This window comes from Oryctolagus cuniculus, chromosome 12 (assembly GCF_051225735.1).
Source record: "Oryctolagus cuniculus isolate XC-2025 breed Fujian yellow rabbit chromosome 12, ASM5122573v1, whole genome shotgun sequence".
Classification (NCBI taxonomy): domain Eukaryota; kingdom Metazoa; phylum Chordata; class Mammalia; order Lagomorpha; family Leporidae; genus Oryctolagus; species Oryctolagus cuniculus.
The window spans coordinates 113299184-113326856 of record NC_142878.1 but is presented as its reverse complement, the minus strand read 5'-3'; the positions used below and the strand labels follow the sequence as shown (position 1 = coordinate 113326856).

The 27673-nt window shown below is 39.9% G+C and overlaps 1 protein-coding gene across 1 annotated transcript in view; it reads left to right on the top strand.

The window, feature by feature from the left end:
- LOC100356931 (uncharacterized) overlaps nucleotides 1-22566 on the top strand; it is a 39313-nt gene extending 16747 nt beyond the window's left edge. The window contains exons 2-4 of the mRNA XM_089309560.1: nucleotides 17220-17346; nucleotides 17590-17682; nucleotides 19652-22566. Of these exons, the coding sequence (XP_089165686.1) occupies nucleotides 17220-17346; nucleotides 17590-17682; nucleotides 19652-22116 (2685 nt within the window). The 3' untranslated portion in view covers nucleotides 22117-22566. The remainder of the gene's footprint in view (nucleotides 1-17219; nucleotides 17347-17589; nucleotides 17683-19651) is intronic.
- The last annotated feature ends 5107 nt before the right edge of the window (nucleotides 22567-27673 follow it).

Below are 27673 nucleotides of genomic sequence, written 5' to 3'. Positions count from 1 at the left end.
GAATAATGCTTATATTTTTATGTTCTTCTGCAATGTTTAATAGCTAATATGTACATTATTGCTAAAGATGTATTTTTTAAAGACAGAGACTGAGAAAGTAAGAGTGAGAGAGAGATATATCTTCCATTACTGGTTCACTCCCCAAATGGGTACAATAAGTAGGGTAGGCCAGGCTGAAGCCAAGGATCAGGAACCCCATCTGGGTCTCCCACATAGTTGATGGGGATCCAAGCACTTGGACCATCTTCCTCTGCCTTCCTAAGTGCATTACCAGGATGCGGGATTACCAGAAAGCTGGAACAGAAGCCCAGCCAGGACTCATATCAGGCTTTCTATTATGGGATGCTGGCATTCGAAGCAGCAACAGCTTAACCTGCAGAATCACAATACTGCTCTGTGTATTACTTTTATTACTAAAAGAGCTAGATTCTGATTTTCAAATAATAATTTGGAGTTATTGGAACAGAAAAAGAATATTATGTAATATGAAAGGAAATAAAAATATAGACTTTAGTTAATGGTATGTCAATATCAGGTCAGTTTTGTGGCACAGTGGGTTAATCCATCAACTACATGTGAGCAATCACACCTCAGTGTTCATTGAAGTCTCAGCTGTTCCACTTCCAATTCATCTCAATGCTAATGCACCTGAGAAAGTAACAGAATATGGCCCAAGTACCTGGGGCCACTACCACACATGTGGCAATGCAGAAGGAGTTCTGGGATCTTTTTGGCTTTGGCTGATGATGGAAAAAGGACATAAGCCTCTGGACTGGCACTGTGGCATAGCCGGTAAAGCTGCCACCTGCAGTGCCAGCATTCCATATGGGTGCCGATTCAAGATCCCACTGCTTCACTTCCAATCCAACTCTCTGCTATGGCCTGGGAAAGCAGTGGAAGATGGCCCAAGTCCTTGGGCCCCTGCACCCACATGGGAGATCTGGAAGAAGCTCCTGGCTCCTGGCTTTGGACTGACACAGCTCTGGCTGTTGCGGCCATCTGGGGAGTGAACCAGTAGATGGAAGACCTCCCTCCCTTTCTCTCTTTCTCTCTTTCTCTCTTTCTTTCTCTCTCTCTCTCTCTCTCCCTCTCCCTTTCCCTCTCCCCCTCCCCCTCCCTCTCCCTCTCCTTCTTCTCTCTGTGGAACTGTGACTTTCAAGTACAATAAATGAATTTTCTTTTTTTAAAAAGGACATAAACTTCAGTCATTTTAGGTTCTTTTTACCCCTGCCTTCTTTAAAGAGGCAGTCTCACATCCTGTATTGTTTCTCATCCCAATCTTACATTCTTCTTCAGGTGAACGCAAGGAAAAAGATCCTTAAAATCTTAAAAAAAAAAAAAAGCTATTACTGAAATTCTTTTGTTGTTCTCTTTTGTAATGTATGTTATGTATTATACTTGTGTACATATTGTATGTCTACATGGAAAATTTATGAAGAGCTCTGTTCTAATTGGCTTACGCTTGTGTTAGATATTGAAGAAATATTTTCAACTACATGTACCTTTTTTTTTTTATTTGAAAGACGGAGTTACAGAGAGAGGTTGAGACAGAAAGAGAGGTTTTCCAACCACTGGTTCACTCCCCAGATAGCCGCAATGGCTGGAGCTGTGCCAATCTAAAGCCAGGAGCCAGGAGCTTCTTCCAGGTTTCCCATGTGGGTGCAGGAGCCCAAGGACTTAGGCCATCTTCTACTGATTTCCCAGGCCATAGCAGAGAGTTGGATCAAAAGAGGAGTAGCTGGGACTAGAACCAATGCCCATATGATATGCCTGCGCTTCAGGCCAGGGCTTTAACCCACTGTGCCACAGCTCCAGTGCTTACATTGGAACTTTGGTAACTATTTGACAGTTTGCTGGGGCTGGCGCTGTGGCGCAGCTCATTAACACCCTGACCTGAAGCTCTGGCATCCCATATGGGTGCCGGATCGAACCCGGCTGCTCCTCTTCCCATCCAGCTCTGTGCTATGGCCTGGGAAAGCAGTAGAAGATGGCCCCTGCACCCACATGGGAGACCCGGAAGAATCTCCTGGCTCCTGGCTTCGGATCTGCGCGGTGTGCTGGCCACAGCGCGCTGGCTGCGCCGGCCATTGGAGGGTGAACAACGGCAAAGGAAAACCTTTCAATTTGTCTCTCTCTCTCTCACTGTCCACTCTGCCTGTCAAAAAAAAAAAAAAAAAAATTAAGTGATGGTAGTTTAAATCTCATAATCCAGAAATCACAGTCTCATTGCAAGCTACATGGTGATAAAAGTTTAAAAATGAAAGCCTTATGTTGGGTGTTATGTTGCAGTGAGTTAAGCTTCCACTTGGGATCTCTTCATTCTATGATGGAGTACATGGAATCTTGTCTTGTCACCACTCCATCCTAGCTTCTTGTTAATGCTGAAGAATGAGAAGCAACATATGATGGTCCATGTCCTTAGATTCTATTCTGTCCAGCAATATGAGAGAACCTGGCTCCTGAGTCAGCATGGCCCAGTTTCATTTGGGAAGAAAACCAACAGATGGAAGATTGTCTAAATTTCTTTTTTGTGCATTTCTCCTCTTTTGTTCACTCTTTCAAGTAAATGAATGAGTGAAGAAATATTTTTTTTGAATGAAGAGACATAAAATTGATCAAGTGCTTGCTGTTTTCTTTAAGTGAACAAAAGAGTGGACAGAAAGCAGATGTGATTTGTCAATATAATTCCATTTAGCCAGCTCTAGGAGTTGTCATTTCTATGAGGATTTTTTCTACAAGATGGCATGATAGGAGCCAGGTCATGACATCCCATTCCTAGTCATCTTCCAAATTAGTCCCTTTGCTCCTCATGCAACACAGAGGTGACTGTAGCCATTGTCTGAGTTCTTTGCAGGATTAGGATTGAGGAACAGAGCCTTACCATTGACTCAATATGATATGTGCTCATTTCTCTTCTTGCCTTTGGTTAAGACCAAATGTAAGAATTGCCCCCTTTGAATCAATTTGTATTCTCACCAGAGAAAGGTGTCTTGGTATTACCTTTCTATGTAGTAGAGGAAGAATCTCTGGACCCTGTTACCAGTTGTTGGCAGCTAGTTTAAGAATTGGTACCCTTGGTAGTATAGGGTACAGACACTCTGGTATATTTTAATGCCATTGTCTAGTTCTTCAGGACTCAAATACAGTTACTACTACACATGATGAGTAACCTGTTATCCACTCTTCCAAATATCCATATCTCATTTTGATAGGATTTCATTTTGTCTTCTCTATTATTAAGCTATATCAAGGATCAGTTTTTCCTAAAATTTTTTTGATGATTTTCCTAGAAATTGTATACATTTATAACTGATAAACTCACTTGCAATTAGCAGTTCACTGTTTATTGGGCACTCAAATCATATTTCTATAATTTTTTTTAAAGACTTATTTATTTTACTTGAAAGTCAGGGTTACACAGAGAGAGAAGAAGAGGGAGAGAAAGAGAGTGAGATCATCCGCTGGTTCACTCCTCAGATGGTCACAATGGCCAGAGCTGTGCCAATCTGAAGCCAGGATCCATGAGCTTTTTCAGGGTCTCCCATGTGGGTACAGGAGCCTAAGGGCTTGGGCCATCTTCCACTGCTTTCCCAGGTCATAGCAAAGAGCTGGATAGGAAATGGAGCAGCGGGACATGAACCAGTGCCCCTATGGAATGCCAGCCCTGCAGGTGGCTGCTTTACCCACTATACCACAGTGCTTGCCCCTTCTATAATTTTTTTTAATTTCTATTTGAAAGAGTTACAGAGATAGAGAGATATCTTCTATCTGCTGGTTCACTCCTCAAATGACTACAAAAGTTGAGGATGCAATAGTCTGAAGTCAGGAGATTCATCTGGGTCTCCCGTAGGAGTGTCAGGGGCCCAATCAGGCCACTTTTGTTATTTTTCTCGGGCTGTTAGGGACCTGCATTGGAAGTGAAACAGTTGGAGCACAAATCAGCACCTGTATGGGATACTGCCATTGCATATGGTGACACCATGATGCCCACTCCTCTATAACTTCTTTTATCTATGAGAAGCTACAGCTACCCAGTTCATTTTTTACACTTGATCTTAGCCAAAAGGCCGAGAAGCGATCCCAGTTCATTTTTTAATATTATCATTTTGAATAAACATTTACCCATTAGGTCAGATGGAAATAAAGTAAATATTTCATTATATTAACACTTATCACACTCCTTTTTGTAACCTGGCATCTAAATCTATATCTCTGTTTCTTTGATGAATTCCTTTCTTATTTAATTTAAAAGACTTTGAGACAGAGGATTCCTGTTTGCTAATTTATTAAATAAATGCCCACAAATGCCATGGTAAGGGTCATGGAAAAGCTGGTTGCTGAGAACTCAATACGGGTTTTGCATGTGAGTTTCATGAACCCAATCATTTGAGTCATCGGCACTGCTTCTCAGGGTCTGCACTAACAAGATATTGGAGTCAGGAGCTATATCCATGTCTAGGAATTGAACTCAGGTACTCCAATAAAGGACTATTTAACTATTAGGATAAATGCCCACCCTCAGTCTATATTTTAACTGTGAGACACAAATAAAAGTTTAATGACCCTCTGTGTATTTTGATAGCAATATTTGAATAGATCAGTATAAGAATCCTCCCATTTGAGTTCAAGTTTAGTTTCCCAACAGTAACATTTTCGGAACACCAGTTTATCCGGTTGCAAATCATGTAAAGGCTGATCAGAAAGTTATAGTGAAAAGGCCATGTTGATCTGCTGATTTGGGGGCTGTGTATTTCAATAAAAGTGACAGGTATGGAGGGTATTGTCTCCTAACTGTGTTTTATGCTGTTATACATGGAAATGTTTTCTTAATTTCATTTGCAAATAGTTCATTGTTAGTATATACAAATGCCTCTGAATTTTAAAATTTTATTGAAATAGTTTAATCAAATGTGTGCTACTCATTGATTATTATAGGGGATAGTGCAGTATTTGAACACATATACACCATAGAAACTGATCAAGCTAGATAACTGGTGTTTCCATTTCCTCTTCCTGTTTTGAGGCTACCAGCTCCTGTCCTCCAGTTCTTTATGCAGTACTTAATATGTACACTATTGTCATCTAGCTATACTATGGAACAGCAGGGGTTACTCCTGCCTCACTGTACTTTGCTACCTGTTATCCATTCCCCCTCTCTCCCTAGCCTCCACACTTCTCAGTCTTTCATAATCACAATTCTATGTTCACATCCATTTGTTTCACTTCCATATATGACAAGAAACTGGGAATTTGTGTTTCTGTGTCTGGTTTATTTCAATTAATTTGATGATATCTTTTTATACATTTTGCAAGATGTAACAATGTTGTATTTTTTTGTGTCTAAATGATGTTCCCTTGTCCACTTTTTCATTGATAGACAGCTAGATTGGTTATAGTTCATGGCTGCTGTGAACAGTGTTATAGTCACTATAGTAGAATTGCTGTCTCTTTGATGTGAAAGTTTCATTTCCTTCTGATATATAGCCGGGAGTAAGATAAGTATGTCATCTAATAGATCAATTTTTATCTTTTTTGAAGAATGACCATACTGTTCTCCATCACACCTGAATTAATTGGCATTTTCACCCACAGTATGTGAGAGTTATCTTTTCCCACATCATCATAAGCATTTGTTCTTTTTTATCTTTTTGGGATAAGATGAGAATATTGTAGGTTTTTTGCTTCTTATCAGTTTATTAACTTGTTTATTAAAAATTTGTTTATTTGAATGACAGAGTTACAGAGAGAGAAGAAAATACAGAGATCTTTCATTGACTGGCTCACTCTGTGAAGAGTCACAGCAGCTGGGGCATGGCCAGACTGAAGTCAGGGGCTTCATCTAGGTCTTGCACATGAGAGGCAGGGGTCCAAGACCCTGGGCCATCTTCTGCTGCTTTCCCAAGTGCATTAGCAGGGAGCTCAATTGGAAGTGGAGTAGCCTAGACATAAACTGGCACTCACATGGGTTGCTGGCATGTGGCAGCTTAACCCACTGTGCCACAATTCCAGCTGTTCTCTTTATCAATTTAAATTCCTCAAAAAAGTCATTAATATTGGCATCTACATCATTTTCTTTTCATTGTTATCATTCAATTTAATGAAGTCTTGTTTGTATTTCAATTGTTCCTCTCAGATTGCTCTTCCCAAGGTCATTAGATTACCATATTGCTTAAATGCAGCTTATGCTTTAAATTTTACTGAGTGCATGGACCAGTGAATGGAGGACCTCTGTCTGTCTCCCTGCCTGTCTCTGCCTCTGCCTCCCTGTGACTCTGCCTTTCAAATAAATGAGTAGATCCTTAAAAATAAAGCAAAATAAAATAAAAAAAATTAAAAGCTGCTTTTGGTAGTATGGACATTTTGGTGATATCAGTTCTTTCAATTTAGTAATGGGGAATATTTTTCCTTTTGTGCATTTTCTTCTATTTAATGTTTTGTAATTTCCATTGTAGAGTTCTTTCACTTTCTTGATTAAATTTATTCCAGGACAATAAAAGTGTTTTAGCTATTGTAAATTGTACTGACATGATAAGTTCTTTATCAGCCATGAGATTTTGTGTGTTGATTTTATATCTTGCAACTTTACTAAACTCTTATGAGTTCCAATATTCTTTTAGTGGGGTCTTTTGGTTTCCTATATATAGGATTATGTAATCTGCAGGCAGGAGTAATTGGACTTTCTCTATTCTAATTTGTATCCATTTGATTTCTTTTTCTTGCATTATTGTTCTGTTTAAAACATTTAGAACTGTTTTTGAATAGCATGGCAAGAATGAGTAACTTTGTCTGGTTCAAGATCTTATTGAAAATGCTTCCAACATTTTTTATTCAGTATGATATTGATTAAAGATTTATCATATATTGCCTTGAATGTGTTAAGAAATGTTCCTTTTATACCCAATTTGCTTAAGGGTTTTATAATGAAAGCATATTGTATTTTATCAAGTGCTTTCTATGCATCAATTGAGATCATCATGTGGTTTTTATTCAGTTGATTAATGTGACATATTACATTTATTGATTTGCTTATATTGAATTATTTCTGCATACCAGGGATACATCCCTCTTGGTCCATGTGAATCATTTTTCTAATGTATTATTAAATTCCATTAACTAGTCTTTTGATGAGGATTTTCATTCTATAATTCTCTTTCTTTGTTGTATATATTTTTTCTGGTTTATGAATTAAGGTGATGCTGGCCTAATAGAAGGAATTTGGGAGAATTCCCTCCCTTCCAACAATTTTGAATAGCTGAAGAAGAATTGGAATTAGTGCTTCTTTAAAAGTCTGGTAGAATTTAACAGTGAAGCCGTCTGGTCCTGGGCTTTCCTTTGTCGGGAAGGTCTTTATTACTGATTCAATCTGTCTTGTATTTTGGTTTGTTTCGGTTTTCTATGTGTCTTCATAACCCAAATTTGGTTTGTGTCCAGGAATCTTGATTTCTTTTAGGTTTTCCATTTTGTTAGCCATCTCATCAGATGCTCACAGTCTGTATTGCACTGGTAATCTGAGTTTTGGGTACTCCACTTCCAAACCAGTTTTGTGCTAATATCCCTGGGAAACAGTGGATGATGTCTCAAATTCCTTAGTTCCTGTCACCTAATTGTTCTGTCATCTAAGTGGAGGACTTGAGAGCATGGTCCAGCCACAGCTGTTGCAGACATTTAGAGAGTGAACCAGAAGTTGGAAGATCTCTCTGCTCTCTCTCTCTCCCTCTCTCTTTCTCATTGTGTGTGTATGTCTCTCTCCCTTTTTTAAAAATCATTTTAAAAATATTTACTTATTTATTTGGAAGTCAAGAGTTCCAGAGAGAAGGAGAGACCAAGATCTTCCATCAACTGATTCTCTCCTGAGTTGGCTACAATGGCCAAAGTGTGGCCAGGCTGAAGCTAGGAGATTTTTCTGGGTCTCCCATGTGGGTGGCAGGAACCCTAGTACTTAGGCCATCTTCCTTTTCTCAGCCCATTGGCAAGGAGCTGGTTTAAAAGTGGAATAGCTGGGACTTGAACTGGCACCTATACAGGATGCCAACTTAATGAGTGGCAGCTTTGCCCATTGTGCCACCACACCAGATCCCCTCTGCCTTTCAAATGAGTCAATCTTTAAAAAAGAATAAAAAAGACGTAAAGTAGTAAAAGTCATCATGATTGAGGATTGGGGAATCCATTGAAATGATCTACTTTTTAAAAGATTATTTATGCATTTGAAAGTGTCATAGAGTGAGAGAGGGAGAGATTGATCTTCTGATTTGTTCACTCCCCAGATGGCTGCAATGATTGTGGCTAGACTAGACTGATATCAAAAGCCTGGAGCTTCTTCCAGGTGTCTCACATGAGTGCAGGAGCCCAAGCATTTGGAACATCCTGTGGTTACTTTCCCAGACACATTAGCAGGGAGCTGGATCAGTTTGGAGCATTAATTTCTGTGATACTGCCCTTGCAGTTCAAGTATACAAAACCCACCTGGCACAATGTCCCATTTATGGGTAGGCCCAGTATAACAGTTTCCAACTCTCCAAGGTTTGGGCTAGATGGCCCAAATGAACTGTAAGATATTAGCCTTGTTTGTTCTTCACAATGTGTCAAATAGTGTCATTCAAGGAGGATGTTATCAATGTGATTTATGCTTGTATTCCCATTGAAAAAAATGTGTTTGCTGGCAAAATCAATGAGGTGCCCATGTATATCCTAGAAGTGTCCTTTCAAAGTGAAGGCAGAGACTGAGGGGCTTTTGGAAAAGCTTTGAATAAAAGTCTCCACACTTGTAATAGTTGAGACACATCATTTATCTAATGAGAGACATCAGATACATTGGTATTAGATATAAGGTACAGTAGACATAAGGGTGGCACATAGCATTAAGATTTTAGTAATCTAACATGAGGTGCTATTTATTTTTTCCAGATTTAATAGATAAAATTGGGCTGCCACATAGGGAATAGTTGAAATAATCAGCTTTTTGATAATTAAGTCTAGGGTAATAAATGTTAATGCTTGAAGACCTTGAGTTTTTTATAGGGCCATCTTTATTATTTTAGTTTGTGATCTATGAATTCTTATTTTCTCTAGCCAAGTAACTTACAAACTTTCTGCAACTTTGCCTCTTAAGTAAATAAATAAATCTTTAAAAGAATTCTGTAAATATTTTAAAAAAAAGACTGACCTCCCTCAATTTGTAGAATAAAGTCACTGAAAGGCAAATACCAGATTAGAGATGATACAGGAATTTGAACAGCACAATTATTACATTATACATAGAAAACTGACCAATAGCTGTGGGCCAAGAGTCAATGGCCTGTGCCACTACCACTCAGATCCTCAAGAAGTTGATAATTTCAGCCCATCCTCATTTAGACAAGAAAAGGAGTAAAAGCAGGAGCTCCATGACATGATCATGTTTGTCTCTTTGCCTAGTTTGTGGAAGAATCCAAATTAAAAAAATAAATGAATAAATAAAGTTTTGTTAAATATACACAAATAATTGGATGGAGTGATGAGTAGATAAATTTCAGTAACTGGGTATAGAATTACCAAGTAGTTCAATTTTAAATATTCACAAACATTTCAGATGTCACTCACTCTGTTTTCCAGCCATATTAATCCACTTAATGTATTAGAATATCTTTCCTCATTGTGAAATGAGATCCATTGATGGACCAAAATTAATTTAGTAGGTAAGGTCAAGCATCATTTTAAAGGATTAAAATCCTTTTTTTCAGGGATATTAATACATACGAATGTATTATGTATATTATGTACATATGCATGTACATAATATTATGTATTATGTACATTAAATACATATGTATGTACATAATATTATGTATTATGTATTATGTTAAAAAGAGTCCCTGGAGTTTTTTTTTTCCTAAATATTTGTATGAAAGGCTCTGGAACCACAATTTAATTATGAGAATTTTAAATAATAAATTTGCACAATTTCCAAAAATTATTTCCACATTTGAATTTTGCCAGTTATTGTATGTTGCTTTGAAATGTATATCTGTCAAACCAAGAATTAATGAGGAATTCGAGTATTATGTGGGTATCTCATGTGGTTAGACAAGTTCTGATGTATACTCTGTGTCACAGGAGGCTGATTATCCAGTAAATATATGGGTCATCCTCACTGCTTCCTAATGGAGGTCTGCATTGCTTTATGGGAAATGTAGCCTCATCTGCCCATGATGTCGGGAGGACAGAACCATGGAAACTCTCCTCTGGCTTCCTTCTTAGCATGTGCCGTTCCAACCACTATCACCATCTCCATAGAATTCCTGGTGCTGGGCTTTCCTCCTATTACTCAAGAACTGTGTGGGTGATTTCTGTGTCTGTGAATGTCAGTGTGGAGGTATAAGGGAACTTGGGGATCAGTACAGGTGCCTGTCTCTTGCTGGCATAAGTGACAGTCATGGATCTGAGGTGTTAGAATCTGTCATTCAGATCCACCATAAAGATCTTGGCTGGTCCAGGAAGAGACACCAGTGGTAAATCCTCAGTTCCAGAGCTGGAGAAAGAGTGAATAAGGTTGGGCTTTCAAGGATTGTTTTTTTGTCAAATGATGCAGTGTGACTCCAGGTGTACAGAAGGTACAGACAATCTGTCTCAGCCAAGATGGCCACAGGATGGAGATGGGTTTTCAGACCATTTTAGCTGAAATGTGTATGGGGTGACTGAATGTAGATTGTACCCCTGTCACTGTTTACCCATCTGTAAGATGAAGTGTATTAGTAGTACTAGGGAAATGTCCCCACATTTCCTGAGAAACCATTGTGAGATATGTGCAGGCTGACTTACACTATGTGACAGTTGCATTTGTGGGGCTTATGGTAGGTATATCTTCTCCAAATGAATTTTCTAGTTTCCTGCACTGCGTAGACTGAGCAGCACTACTCATTTGAGGTTATGGAAGTTTATACAACACCTAGTTTCTAGCAACATGGACATTTGGGTCCTGGCTGACAGTCCCATTTCCTTTGGAAGTGAGTAGCTTTTATGATACTTGAAGAAGGGAACTCCAGGAATAAGAATCATTTCTGACAGAATATCACTTGATGCTCTCTGAGACAATACCTTACTACTTCAGAGCACAGCAAAACATCACTGAAATGCAAAGATCCTAGATTTGCATGATCCTAGCAGTTATTAATCATACTGACCAGAATGAATACGATTTAGTTGATATTACCTTACCTCATCCATAAGTTATGGAAGACTGGTGATATTGGCAGTTCTGGACCAGCCTTCAAAAAAAAGTTGTGTATGGATTAGAAAGAAGGCAAGGGCATAGCAGATGTTTCTTAAATGGTCTTGAGGGTGTGGCCTGGGGTGGAGGGACAACCCCTCATGTCTGAGAGTCACTATCTACATTGCTTTCTACCACATGCCCATTACTTCATTCTGCTATCATGTTTTTCAGAAATGGGGGTCTGTGAAACCTAGTCTGCCATACACTTGGTATCTAGAGCCATGCTGCTGCCCTCTATATTCTAGGAATTCATCCTGGTAGCTCAAGGAATGTCTGTGAGGGTCTCTGCATGTAAAAAGATGAAATAAATTATATTTCAGGAGATAGATGGATTGAGTAGTGTCAGATGATTTGTAGATGCCTGGCATCCTAACTTTTGGATGGTGATTTCATTTTGCTATACTTAAAAAACACATTTATTGGGGCCGGCACTGTGGCGTAGTGGGTAAAGCTGCCACCTGCAGTGCCAGTATCCCATAAGGGCACTGGTTCAAGTCCCAGCTGCTATACTTCTGATCCAGCTTTCTGACATGGCCTGTGAAAGCAGTGGAAGATGGCCCAACACCTTGGGCCCCTTTGCCCATGTGGGAGTCCTGGAAGAAGCTCCTGGCTCTTGGCTTTGGATGAGCACAGCTCCAGGCATTGCAGCCATTTGGGGAGTGAACCAACAGATGGAAGACTGTCTCTCTCTCTCTCTGCCTCTCCTTCTGTCTGTGTAACACTGACTTTCAAATAAACAAATCTTTAAAAAAAAAAAACATTGATTTTTCAGATTACTTTCAGAAACTCACCAGTTTCAAATAAGTATTGCTTTAGAAGACTCCCTGAGCATGGCTTTCCTTTTGATCTTGATGTTACATATGGATTGTGTGACATCAAAAACCATATCAAAATTTTCCCACTTCACTGTCAGTAATTTCTTCTTGAAAGTCTTGACCAATATTTAGTATTCATGCAGCTTCAGAAAATTACTGTGAGCTTTTTCCTATTTTCTGAATCATCAAACTACACTAACTCAGACTCCATGTGCTAATAAGTTTCCTAAAATATAACAAAAATATGACCACATATAAGCAGAAATGTGAAACATAAAGTTATGATCTCCAATGAATTCATTTGTGTGATTCCAGGGCTACTTTTTTTTTTTGAAGATTTATTTATTTGAAAATGAAAGTTACACACAGAAGGAGAGGCAGAGAGAGAGGTCTTTCATCTGCTAGTTCACCCCAGATGGCCACAGTGGCCGGAACTGTCCCAATCAGGAACCAGGAGCCAGGAGATTCTTCTGGATTTCCCATGTGGGTGCAGGGGCCCAAGGACATGGGCCATCTTCTACTGCATTCCCAGCCCATAGCAGAGAGTCAGGAGTTTAAGAAGTTGTTCTTTTGATTACAACTATAGAAGATCTTATAGTCCTAGAAACAGTAGACCAACTGGAAGACCTCGCCCTACCAGAAGCCATTCCGACAATGATTGATCAAACTGCAGCTGGAATACCCAGTACAGTTCTGCTTATTACACTTCAAAAAAGATCTGAAAGCAAAAAAAGAACCATACAAGTGCAGTTCAAGCGATCAAAGGGTGGGTGGAAGGTGCTGCAGTATGAATACTGTACGGATATTTTGACTCTGGTCTGAAAAGACAAAAGAATTATCAAAATCTACATGGAATAATTGAAGTCCCTTCAAGTTTGAAAGTAAGCATTTTAAGACAAATAAAAGGAAGTTCAACTTTGTACTTGTGGCAACTAATCCCTAAATATGAATAGGTTTATATTGATTCATGGGTAACAGGTCCCTAATAAATTATTTAAAACTAGGATGTCTGGATATCAAGGAAGACAGCCATAGTCTCTTACAGTGCCTCTATTGGTCTGTCTCAAACTGAATTGGGTGGGAAGAGGTATCGTCCAATATACATTTTTTCTGGATTCTCCTTAAAATTCCTTTTTAGCCATTATTGGCAAACTTTGCCTTTGTTTATTCTGGTGCCAGTATTTTCTGCTTAATCATTTGCTTTGTTGGCATCTGAGTATATTTGCTTAAAAACCACATATAGTTGACTTCTTTAACCACTTTTTCCAATGTAGATTCCATTTATACTTGACATCCAGTTTGAGGGGGCCCATCTCTTCTCACTTCTTTCCTAATCAGTATGTTCAGTGAATATTTATTGAGCACTTAAGACTGGGCAAAACATTGTACAAAGTAATTGGATAGAAAAATAGATAATTCCCATATTCAATAAATGTCTACTGAGCACATTCTAGTGTATCATTACAGATGGCCTCACTGTTTTGTTTGAGGTGTATTATTTGTGGCTATATTACACCATTCACATTTTAATGTAATTATAAAACCTGATATACTATCAAAGATAGGAAATTTTGTGGTTTATCTACCTTTCAAAAAGTGTCTGTGGCCGGCGCCATGGCTTACTTGGCTAATCCTCTGCCTGCGTGCCGGCATCCAATATGGGCACCGGGTTCTAGTCCTGGCTGCTCCTCTTCCAGTCCACCTCTCTGCTGTGGCTCAGGAAGGCAGTGGAGGATTTCCCAGGTGATTGGGTGCCTGCACCCGCATGGGAGACCAGGAGGAAGCACCTGGCTCCTGGCTTCAGATCAGTGCAGCACTGCCCATAGCGGCCATTTGCAGGGTGAACCAATGAAAGGAAGACCTTTCTCTCTGTCTCTCTCTCACACTGTCTAACTCTACCTGTCAAATAAGTAAAAAAAAAAAAAAGTATCCAGTATTTCTTTGCACCCCATTCATAATGAAAAAATGGTGTTTCAATCTGTGGTGCACTGATTTATTGTGCCATTACTGTAATATACTAGAGTTATATTAAATTGTTAACTCTGCCTCGTTAAATACGTTAGGAAATAATCCCACAAATAAGTATTTAACTTTGCATCAGATATAAAAGAGTTTCTGGGTGCTATAATTAGATTATTTTGAGGCAGACTTGAGCGCTGTTATCCCTACTGATTTAATATGTTCTGTAATGAGAATAAATTCACCAAATAGTAATTTTAATTGATTTACATGTACATTTTACAGGGGCATGTTCTGTGTATAGTGAAAAAATAACTTTTATAGTCTCACAAAATGCTTTTGATTCCTTAGTTCCTTATTAGGATATGAATTTTTTTATTTTTTTTGACAGGCAGAGTGGACAGTGAGAGAGAGAGACAGAGAGAAAGGTCTTCCTTTTGCCGTTGGTTCACCCTCCAATGGCTGCCGCGGCCTGCGCGCTGTGGCCAGCGCACCGCACTGATCCGATGGCAGGAGCCTGGAGCTTTTCCTGGTCTCCCATGGGGTGCAGGGCCCAAGCACTTGGGCCATCCTCCACTGCACTCCCTGGCCACAGCAGAGAGCTGGCCTGGAAGAGGGGCAACCGGGACAGAATGCAGCGCCCCGACCAGGACTAGAACCCGGTGTGCCGGCGCCGCAAGGTGAAGGATTGGCCTAGTGAGCCGCGGCGCCGGCCCAGGATATGAATTTTTTGTTTAGTTATACATTGGTTCCATCACGAGTTTTGTCATATTTTGCCATGTTTTTATAACTTGCATGTAAAGTTATGAATCTTAAAATTTGGAGATGGAATTTAACTTACAAGAGTTTTGAAAATACAGGAGAATACACATTAACTTTAAGGGAGGTGTAAAATGGAGGTATTTTTAATCCCTATTTTATTGTTTTTAAAGATTTATTTATTTTACTTGAAAGTCAGAGTTACACAGAGAGAGGAGAGGCAGAGAGAGAGAGAGAGAAAGATCTTCCATCCACTGATTCACTCCCCAATTGGCCTCAATGGTTGGAGCTGCGCAGATCCAAAGCCAGAAGCCAGGAGCTTCTACGGGGTTTCCCACATGGGTGCAGAGGCCCAAGGACTTTAGCCATCTTCTACTGCTTTCCCAGGCCATAGCAGAGAGCAGGATCAAAAGTGGAGCAGCTGGGACTTGAACCACTGCCATTTGGGATGCTGGGACTGCAGGTGGCGGCCTTACTCGCTATGCCACAGCTCTCACCCCAATCCCTATTTTATTAAAAAAAAAAAAAAAAAAACTTGTTAAACTTGCCGAGGATCAAAGAGCCAGTAGATCTGAGGTTAGAAGCCATTTTTCTCTTAGTTCACCTCTGTTGCTTGTTTTCATTTTTTGTTTTGAGTCAAATGGAAAAATGTTTTTATGACTTAGTTTTTGTGGAGAAAATAAAGTTGGTATAATGGAATCTAAAATTTCCAGCAAAAATGGCTAGATTTAATTAGAAAATGTATCTTGTTTTATGCCTTTACATAATAGCATTCTAGTGGTAGTTATTATGGGTAGAGATTCCTTGTATTTTCCAAAGTTAATATCTTAGGCTGGCCCCGCAGCTCACTAGGCCAATCCTCCGCCTTGAGGCGCCGGCACACCAGGTTCTAGTCCCGGTTGGGGCTCTGGATTCTGTCCTGGTTGCCCCTCTTCCAGGCCAGCTCTCTGCTGTGGCCCAGGAGTGCAGTGGAGGATGGCCCAAGTGCTTGGGCCCTGCACCCCATGGGAGACCAGGAAAAGCTCCTGGCTCCTGCCATTGGATCAGCATGGTGCTCTGGCTGCGGCAGCCATTGGAGGGTGAACCAACAGCAAAAGGAAGACCTTTCTCTCTGTCTCTCTCTCTCACTGGCCACTCTGCCTGTCAAAAAATAAAAAAATAAAAATTAAAAATAATAAAAAAAGTTAATATCTATATAGTTCACAGGTATTTTGCCCTCTTCCTCCCTTCTCCATTTCCTTTTGAATTGAGGTTAAAACTTTCAAGGGGCACAAAAATTAAGTTGCATATTCAGTTGAGAAGTGGTTCAAAAAATATTGGTGAGTACAAATATTGAAGGTTTTTGTTAATCTTTTCCTGGAAAACGTGTCATAAATACAATAACACTTGGTAACTCTAAAAAATAATTTTAAATGTAGTAACTCAGAAAAGGCCCATGTGGTTTTTGCTGCTATTGAATTTGCTTTAGGATATCTCCTGTGGTGGTTATGATTTATGGACTGCTATTAATATTACTGAGCACTTAACATCAAGCCATATGCTTTTCAGACACTCCTGTTTAATCCCCAACACACTCCTGGGAAATGGGTACTATCCCCATTTTATAGATGGAAATTATCACTTATGGAATGCCTATCATGTGGATAGGCTTTTTTGCATAGCTTCATTTCTCACCTTCAATAATTTTTCTGGATGAGGAAAAGATTGAGTGTCATGGGTCAGAGACTCACTCCAGCCTGACTTCACAAATTCTGTAAGGTTTTCATTGTATTTTGACCATGTTCCTGTTTACAAAGTGCCAATCACATTTTTAATTGGGGAGGCTGTATTTTGAGCAGTAGTCTAATGGCATTCTATCAGGACCACCACTGCTTCTAGGATCCCTAGGAGAGCTGTGAAATAAGCAATCTGCTTGCCTTCAACCATGGGCATCTACAGGATGCTGTTAGTCATTATGGGAAAGGTTCATTCTCTTGGGTTTTTCTCCCCTGCCCTTTACTACTTCCTCTAACAGTGTTGTTTATCTTTATTATGTTTCTCTGTATTTGTGACAGCTGTCTTACCCTTGTGCTTAAGATGGGCTTTTTCTCTAGAGAGTGAAATATTAAACTGATCTTGGGCCCCCCCCCCCAAAAAAAAGAGAGAGAGAGAGAGAGATTCAATATTGTCCTCCTTTCAGCCTGGGTGCAATTCCCCTTGAAATACATGGCCCTTTGTGACCTGAAACCCATGTTTTCTTCCAGTTGGGGCATTTTTCACAGCCTGTAGGCCATAGGTTTGACTCCCTGCTGAGTGCTTCTGTGTGGCTGTCCAAATGCTCAACAAGTCTAAAATGAAAGCACATCCTTCCCTCTTCCTTCATACCCATCTGTAAGGTAAAAACCACCAGTATTTGCTTTGTGACAGTTGATCTGTTGACCACTAGTGTTCTATTACAGGTGATGATAGCATTTGAGGACCTGGCTGTTTACTTTACCTGGGAGGAATGGCAGAACATGAACAAAGCTCAGAAAATCCTGTACAGGGATGTGATGCTGGAGACCTACAGCAGCCTGCTCTTCTTGGGTGAGTGGCACCCATCACATGTCTAATGAACACATTGTCTTGCTATTTGAAAAATAAGTGAAGACTTTATAAAGTTTAATGATGTGCAGTTAGAGAATTTGTGTCCATGAATAATCCTACTGTGTATCATCTAGGAAAGGATCCAAATTGGAACATTTGTTGCATAGCTCCTGAAATAAGCTGTTTTCCTTTAAATAACCCAAGATAGTGATTTCACAAAGTCCACATTGTTTGCATTAATAGGACACTGCATTACCAAACCCGATTTGATCTTTAAGTTGGAGCAAGGAGCAGAGCCATGGATGGCGAGCGAATTCCTAAATCAGAACCTTCCAGGTCAGTACGTACTTAATGGTGAGGGAGGCCAAGGCAGAAAGATTGCAACAGATGTTCACTGATGCTCTTTCCATGACTTTTTCCCAAGTGTTACTCCTGATGATATCTGGCTTTGTGCATCAGACAAGGGATTCTAGAGTATCTAGGGATGCCATTTGATCTCTAAATCTCTGTGTTCTTGATAAAGACATCCTTTGATTAAAAAAAAAGTTGCAATCCTTTTCTGATGTTACTAAGGCTTTTTCTAGGTTAGATACATTCCCCAAATTCTCTATATTTAATACCTTTTCCTTCATGCATTTATTCTTTTCTTCATTTCTTGTTAGTTGGGCAAGTTAGAAAAACTTCTTTCAGATGAGTTTCCACTCATGGTTTTGGCCTGGCACAGAACTTGTTATTTTATGGATCTCATGACTGAACCAATAAATCTGATCTCTGTCTCTCTCTTTTCTCTTTCTCTGTGCCTTTCCAAATAAAATAAGAAAAAAGTAGGTTGTTAAAAACATTTGAGGAGAGAGCCTGTGGTTGGCAACCTTCTGTTTCATTCTCTCTGTGTGTCTCATTCTCCATCTCTCTGACTCTCAAGGATGTAAATAAATAAGGGAATGCTAAGAGATGGTCAGAAATAAGCCTCTGTGCTGTGACATCAGAAGTCCTGAAGTAAGCAGGAACTTTTATAGAAACATGAAAATAAGTGATCCTAAACCCACCAATAAAGTCTTGAGATTCTGAATCCCAAGGTCAAGTAACCTCATGGTTTTATGTTGATTGTCTCAAATATGTAGTTTGAAGTATGAATTCTGTCTCAAAGAAAAAAAGATAAGAAAGGAATAGGAAATTAAGATTTCTTTGAATATAAGAGACAGCTGATCAAAAGCCTCCAGAAACTCAAATTATCACATATGAGTGTTAATAGAAAAACCTGAGGGGAGATAACCAAGACTAGTAATTTCAGAATGAGCTAGAAAATATTTTTCAAAGAAGGCAAACACACTCTGGGTTGCAAAAATAAATTGTTTCAGCTGTTAGAGAGGGTATACCCGAGGTGGTATATTGCAATGTTTCTGTACCTGTTGTAGTTCTGAGAAGCTGAAGATGTTAGATTTCCTTAGGAATATGGGGAAGCTATCATAGAGTGCAGATAAAAGCAGAGTTTCTCATTTGAAAAATCCCACAAATGTTTCCCTGGGAAGAGTGAACATGAGATAACTATAGATTCAAGTCTTGTTCCTTACATGTGATACTGTTTAGAGTACAGACACATTTCACTCTTCTGCACCTGCAAGAAAATGATCCAGTAAAGCATTCCCATATTTATGATTGAAATATCAGAGAGCACACAACATAAACTTTTTAAGAAAAATTAACTAAAGAAGAAGGAAAGGGAATAAACTGTTTACTAGGCAATGGGGGAATATATTTACTAAATATTTATCCATTCTTTAAAATCTTATAATTGTCTCATCATTGTTACAGGTAGAATGACAATGAGAAGAGAAAGATCATTTATTAGCTCACTTCTCCAATGTCTGCAACTGTTAGGTCTGACTAGTCTGAAGCCAAAAGGCTGGAACTTCATCTAGTCTAACCTGATTTATCACAGGTCCCAAGCACATGATTCATTATTTGCTGCCTTCTCATTTATATATGCAAGAGCTTTAATGGAATCAGAGTAGCCAGGGCTCAAACTGGCACTATTTTGAGATACAGGCACCCTAAGCAGTGAATTAACAAATCTAACCAGGAAAGCCATTTGCCATACTTGAATAAAATTCAAGTAGTAAATGATTGAACAGAGAAATCTATTGGTACAACCTAATATATCAATGTCTTAAGGGAAAAAAACAAACATATAATGAGCATAAATGTCTTGTACTGATTATGTTACAATCTTCATTTCCCTTACATCAGTATTCCAGAAGAAAGTAATTATATGTGATTCAGTGATTTTTTTTTTGTCTCATTTCAGTTGCCATGAAGAGTGATGACATTATTAGGACCAACCAGGAAATTCGAGAAAAAAATGTTAAGCAGAATGTTATTACAAATAATAAGACATCAACTCCCAGAAGAGTTGAATTAAATAAAAGACTTAATTTAAATTCAAGTCATGTTTCAAAACTGGTTAACAAAAAAAGAAATTATTCATCAATGAAACCTGAGAAATGCAATGTGTGTCACAATGTGTATCCCAATGGTGGGGCTGATGAGCTGCAAGCTAGAGAGAAAGTTGATGCTGCTAAGATACCTGGGAACTCTGCCCAGTGCTATGAGCCTCTTAGTGAGTATCACAAGATTCAGACTGTGAAGCCTTCATTGGAACATAGTGGACAAGGGAAAGACTTCAAAAGGAAGAAGATATTCTTTAGATTTGGCATGGTCCATATGGGAGACTCCTGTAATAAGTCAACTGTCACTGTTGGAAAGACAACTCAAATAGAAAAAACTCTTCATAAAAATGCTAACCTCAGTAAGCATCAACAAATCAACACAGGAGAGAAAGTCTATGAAGATATGGGATATGTGGAACCTCTTCTTTACAAATCAGATCTTTTAATAAATCAGAGACAACATATACAGAAAAAACCCTATGCATGTAAGTCTCATGGAAAATCCTTTAGGTCTAAGTCCTGCCATACCATCATTCACAGTACTTCCTTACAGGAAAACTTGCAAGAGTGTAATGAATGTGGAAAAGCCATATACCCGAAGGTAGATGATATTAGACATCAGGAAATTCATACAGAGGACAAACCTAATGAATGTAAAGACTGTGGGAAAGCCTTTGGCAAGAAGTCACATCTTGTAATACATCAGAGAATTCACACAGGAGAGAAACCTTATGAGTGCAATGGCTGTGGAAAAGCCTTCGGCTATAAGTCACAACTCAAAACCCATCAGAGAATTCACACGGGGGAGAAACTTCATGAATGTCCTGACTGTGGAAAAGACTTCATCTGTAAGTCACAACTCATAATCCATCAGAGAATTCACACAGGGGAGAAACCTTATGAATGTAATGACTGTGGAAAAGCCTTCAGGAATAAGTCACAACTCAAAGTCCATCAGAGAATTCACACAGGGGAGAAACCTTATGAATGTAATGACTGTGGAAAAGCATTCAGCAGTAAGTCACAACTCAAAATCCATCATAGAGTTCACACAGGGGAGAAACCTTTTGAGTGCAATGGCTGTGGAAAAGCCTTCAGCTATAAGTCACAACTCAAAATCCATCAGAGAATTCACACAGGGGAGAAACTTCATGAATGTCCCGACTGTGGAAAAGACTTCATCTGTAAGTCACAACTCATAATCCATCAGAGAATTCACACAGGGGAGAAACCTTATGAATGTAATGAGTGTGGAAAAGCCTATGGCAAGAAGTCACATCTCATAACCCATCAGAGAATTCACACAGGGGAGAAACCTTATGAATGCAATGACTGTGGAAAAGCCTTCAGGAGTAAGTCACAACTCAAAGTCCATCAGAGAATTCACTCTGCAGAGAAACCTTATGCATGTAATGACTGTGGAAAAGCCTTCAGGAGTAAGTCACAACTCAAAATCCATCAGAGAATTCACACAGGGGAGAAAGCTTATGAGTGCAATGGCTGTGGAAAAGCCTTCAGCTATAAGTCACAACTCATAATGCATCAGAGAATTCACACAGGAGAGAAACTTTATGAATGTCCTGACTGTGGAAAAGACTTCATCTGTAAGTCCCAACTCATAATCCATCAGAGAATTCACACAGGGGAGAAACCTTATGAATGTAATGACTGTGGAAAAGCCTTCAGCGTTAAGTCACAACTCAAAGTCCATCAGAGAATTCACACAGGGGAGAAACCTTATGAATGTAATGACTGTGGAAAAGCCTTAAGCTCTAACTCACAACTCAAAGTCCATCAGAGAATTCACACAGGGGAGAAACCTTATGAATGTAATGACTGTGGAAAAGCCTTCAGGAGTAAGTCACAACTCAAAATCCATCATAGAGTTCACACAGGGGAGAAAGCTTATGAGTGCAATGGCTGTGGAAAAGCCTTCAGGAGTAAGTCACAACTCAAAACCCATCAGAGAATTCACACAGGGGAGAAGCTTTATGAATGTAATGAGTGTGGAAAAGCCTATGGCAAGAAGTCACATCTCATAACCCATCAGAGAATTCACACAGGGGAGAAACCTTATGAATGTAATGACTGTGGAAAAGCATTTGTCCAAATGTCAGACCTGAAGAAACATCAGAGAATTCACACAGGGGAGAAACCTTATGAATGTAATGACTGTGGAAAAGCCTTCAGCTATAAGTTACAACTCAAAATCCATCAGAGAATTCACACAGGAGAGAAACCTTATGAGTGTAATGATTGTGGGAAAACCTTTGGCCAGAAGTCACAACTCATAATGCATCAGAGAATTCACACAGGAGAGTAACCTCATTAATGTTATGACACAGAAAAGCTTTTTGCTGTACATCACAACTCATAACACATGAAAGCTTCTTTAGTCAGGCTGGGTGAGTGTTGACAAATTCAGTTTCTTTTGTTTGATAGTTCTTTACTTCACATTCAACATAAATGAGTACTTTGCAGGGTATAGTATTCTCAGTGGACTGATTTTTTTTTCTCTTAAGATTCACACTATGTCTTTCCATTCTCTCATAGATCATAAAGATTCTAATGAGAAGTCGCCTGTGAATCTAGTTGGAAATCCTTTGAAATTTAACTGACATTTCTGTATTGCACATTTTGGAATTTTTTGTTTTACTGTTAAAAGTTTGCAATATCTTTTGGCAGCCTAGACAGTCCTTCTCATGAACCTGAGCTGGTGAATCAAGGGAACATAAGATTACATTTCCTGGTGCCGTGGCTCACTAGGCTAATCCTCCACCTTGCAGTGCCAGCACACCGGGTTCTAGTCCTGGTCAGGGCACCGGATTCTGTCCCGGTTGCCCTTCTTCCAGGCCAGCTCTCTGCTGTGGCCTGGGAGTGCAGTGGAGGATGGCTCAAGTCCTTGGGCCCTGCACCCCATGGGAGACCAGGAGAAGCACCTGGCTCCTGGCTTCGGATCAGCGTGGTGTGCTAGCCACAGCACACTGGCCACGCCGGCCATTGGAGGGTGAACCAACGGCAAAGGAAGACCTTCCTCTCTGTCTCTCTCTCTCTCTGTCCACTCTGCCTGTCAAAAAAAAAAAAAAAAAGCAGATCCTTAAATAAATCTCCATATATTTCTTTTTTTTTTTTTGACAGGCAGAGTGGATAGTGAGAGAGAGACAGAGAGAAAGGTCTTCCTTTTGCCATTGGTTCACCCTCCAATGGCTGCCATGGCTGGCATGCTGCAGCCGGCGCACCATGCTGATCCGAAGCCAGGAGCCAGGTGCTTCTCCTGGTCTCCCATGGGGTGCAGGGCCCAAGTACTTGGGCCATCCTCCACTGCCTTCCTGGGCCACAGCAGAGAGCTGGCCTGGAAGAGGGGCAACCGGGAAAAAATACACCGCACTGACTGGGACTAGAACCCAGTATGCCGGCATCGCTAGGTGGAGGATTAGCCTATTGAGCCACGGCACCGGCCATATATTTCCATATGTGCAAGTTATACTGCCAACTGTCCAAGATATATTCTCAAGAGAATATTTGCATTTCTTTTTTTCTTTAACCAACTCAATATAGACTCACTTTAGCATTTCAGAAATTTACCAATAACTAATTTCTAGTCAGATTTAAAGAGTACTACCCTGTGGACTTGAATTTTTTTTAATATTTATTTTATTTCAAAGTCAGAGTTACACAGAGAGAGAAGAGTCAGAGAGTGAATGAAGTCTTCCATTTGCTGGTTCACTCCCTAGGTGGCCACAAGAGCCAGAGCTGTGCCAATCCGAAGCCAGGCATTAGCAGTTTCTTCCTGGTCTCCCAAGTGGGTGCAGGGGTCTGAGGTCTTGGGCCATCTTGTACTGCTTTCCTAAGTTACTATTTAATAAAACTTTCTCACTTCAGTCTTTTGTGCAAAACACAAAGCCACACACGAAGAGCAACTTGTTTCCTACCTTGTTTGCTACCTTGTTTTTTCCCTGTTGGAGCTCTCTCTCCCTAAGTCATCAACTGTTCTCTGTGAGACAGGTACCTGGAATGTCAGGCTCTTATCACTCACAGATTCACTATCTTTCATAATCTGCACAGGATTCTGAGAGGGGGGTATCTTTCCCATGTCTGAGTGCTTAAGAGCAGCATGGCATGCCAACTCTAGCCAAAGGAAAGACACGCACAGCACTGCTGCCATAACAAAGCAAATTCCTAGCACCTCCACTGTTGATAGCATTTTGCAGGAGTTTTCCCTATGTTAGACAAACAGATAGTGGTGTATCAGATCATACGTATGTCCTGTGCTTAGTGGGGGACTTCCTTGATTCGTTAGGTCAAGGCCGTATGCCCACACAGTGTCTCTGGAGCATATCCTCTCCCAAGTGAGGGAAGATGACTTTCTCTAAAGGGAGGAGAGAACGTCCACTTTGACTATGACATTGTCTAAATAAGATCAGAGACGGTGAACGCAAAAGGCTTCCATAGCCTTGGCAACTCATGACAAGAGCCTAGGGTGATTACTGATGCCATAAACTAGAGTGTCAATTGTGAAATCAACAACAGGAGTCACTGTGCACTTACTCCCCATGTAGGATCTCTGTCCTTCATGTGTTGTACAATGAGAATTAATGCTACAACTAGTACTCAAAGAGTACTTTACACTTTGTGTTTCTGTGTGGGTGCAAACTGTTGAAATCTTTACTTAATATATACTAAATTGATCTTCTGTATATAAAGATAATTGAAAATGAATCTTGATGTGAATGGAATGGGTGAGGGAGTGGGAGATGGGAGGGTTGTGGGTTGGAGGGGACTTATGTGGGGGGAAAAGCCACAGTTGTAATTCATAAGTTGTACTTGGGAAAGTTATATTTGTTAAATAAAAGTTTTTAAAAAAGAGCATAATATGAAAAGCCAATTAGGTTCAACTTGGTGAAATCACCTCCTGAATTATCACTATGGCCTGCCACTGGATTGCTACAGTGTCCTCAATGTGAATCTCTCACTTCTTGTGACTCTAATTCATTCTTTACTCTGATCCTGTTTACCTTAAGTCAAAGGTCAATCCTCTGTTTTAATTTCTGTGGTGCTCTTAGGAAGCATTTGAAAAGAAAACACTAAATACTCAATTTGGCATAGACAGCCTGCAGTTCTTGTTATTTCTAACCACAATGGAATGAGCAGTCTTCACTAAGCCTAAATAAATATCACCATTTCAGGCTTGTCATTACATACCCCCAAAGACTCCCACCATGGCCAATGACTCACTGCCACACCAGTATTTGGTATTTACCCCCATTGCACTGATTTTGGCTCATTTATTTTTTTGTTAATGAATCAATTCATCTAAAATTACTTGTCAAATCCCCTACAATTCCCTCCAAATTCTGCATTCTTTTCATAAAGACAAGAAACCCATGTCTGTTTTGTTCCTAAGAACTCAACATCTGAGATAGGATCCAGCCTATATTAAGCAACAATAGCTCATCTCATCATGTTAAATATTTACCAAACAATCACAGAAAAGACATCTTCATTCAAATCTGTTTTATTTTTTTCATTTTTTAAAGATTCTATTTATTTATTTTGAAAGGTAGAGTTGCAGAGAGAGAGAGAGGGAGAGATATAAAGGGCTTCCAATTGCTGATTCACTCATGAAACAGCTGCAATGATTGGGGTTAGGCTAATCTGAAGATAAGAGCAAGGAGCTTCTTCCCAGTCTCCCATGTAGGTACAGGGGATCAAGCATTTGGGACATCTCTTTCCCAGGCACATCATCAGGTAGCTGGCTGTGACTTGGGCCAGAGGCAATATTGGATGCCAGTGCTTCAGGTTTTAACATGTTCATGTACATTTTTCCTTGCAAGCTCTGGGAAGGCTGATAATGCCATTTTCTTATTAGCTAGACTTCCCTGATTCCCACTTTAAGATGCCTAGGAAATACGGGATGAGTACATTGTGTGTATGCACATGTGTGTGTGTATTATTTCTCTCACCATTTACAAAATTCAGTGAAATACACACATACTGTCTTGAATTTACTCTTGGGGAAATGAGTTTTATTTGAGAAAAGAGAAACTCAAAAATAACTTTTTTTGATGGGAAAAATAGAGAAGGTAGCAGGCCTTCTGTATTTAATCTTCAGAAATTATGAAAAAGGCTTTTTTACTGATTGGAAAGGGAGAGTGATGTAAAGAGGAGGGGAAGAAGGGCCATCTATAGCCTGGTTCACTCCTCAAATACCCACAACATCTATGGTTTGCTCAGATTGAAGTCAAGTGTCAGAAATTCCATATAGTATTCTGATGGGGGTGTCAGGAAACCGAGTACTTGGATCATCACTGGTAACCTTCTAGGTTAATTACTAAGAAGTTGGATTACAAGCACTGGGTAGCTAGAACTAGAACCAGGCCCTTTGGTATGGGATGGAGGTATCTCAAATGACAACTTCAACTACTGTGCCATAATATTCACCCCAGAGATGTTCTTTTTATAGTTTTAGTTAATTATATTTTATTCTCCCCAAGTACCAATTATTGTAAATGATCATAATCTGTATCTTCTATTTTTTCCATTTCTGTAAGAATGATCTTTATTAAGTTTTATACATTCATTTGAAAAGAAGACAGAGGGTGAGGGGAGAGCAACCATCCACTGGCTTGCTACCTGAATGCTGAGAATGGCCAGGGTTGGGTCAAGCTGAAGCTGGGAGCTGGAAATACAACTCTGACCTTTCCCCGGGTGTCAGAGACCCACCTGCTTGAGCCAACACCGCTCTTTCAGAAAGTGTGCATTAGCACAAACAGAGATAAGGACACAGAACTGGGACTAAAACCCAGGATTTCTGACATGGGCTGCCCTAAGTGGTGTACTAACCACAGTACCAAACCTTGGCCTCCAACTTAGATCTTAAATCTAAATCCATAATAAATTTCTTGCCCACAACTCCCCCAGTATCAGTTTTGCGATTAATGCTATGCTGCTACTGAGTGGGCTGCAAGAACTTGCCCTCCTCCCAGGTACTTGTAAGCATAACATAATTGTAAAGTTCTTCTTAGTTTTTCTCACATATCACTGGGATATCTGTGTGTCCCAGCCAATCATAAACGTCAGCCGAGGTAACAAGGCTAAAATAGGCTAATATAGGGTGATAAGAAGTAGCCTCAGCATCAATGACTTTTTTTTTTGAGATTTAAAAGTATTAGAGTCAAAGGCCTCCAGTCAGAGCGGCATGGAGCGGGGCTTCCAAGAGAGGAATAAACTCAAAGGGACTGGTAACAATGGACATTTAAGTACAACTTCAAAGGAAAAAAACTTGACAATCAGATTGGCATTCAGTTACCAGGTGGAGACTAAAAGTATCAAAAGATCTCATTTTCAATTCTCCATCTTGTCTGACCTGTATGGGTGGGATAGGTAATTTGTTTTCACAATAATCTGTGAGCCCAGGAAGAGCTCCCTTGCTATTCTCATGGTAAATTTGGAGATTCTGAAGAAAGGAGGGTGGTTTGTTGTGCTGTGGATTCATTCTGAGAGGAGGAGCATGGTGGGGGAAAGAGGCTCGGAGTCACCACACAAACCTCGGGAGTCGGGTGAAAGCAGGCCAGAGGAAAGCAGCCTGCAGACTCATTTATTTCAGTTTCTACAGCAGCTTATATAGCCAAGGCAGCCAAGCTGGTCAAGGGAGGGGCAGTCTTTGCCATAACCAATCACACCCTGTTGCCAGGCAGTTTCCAAAGCCATCCAATCACAGCCTGTTGTCAGTCAGGCTCAGCTGTCATGTGGTTTCTGTAGCCATCCAGTCGCACCCTGTTGCCAGGCAGTTTCTGTTGCCAGCGGCCATCTTGGCATGGCCTTCTCATTCCACCACAGCTTGTTTATTTGTTCTTTGCTAAAGATAATGTTTTGGGGAA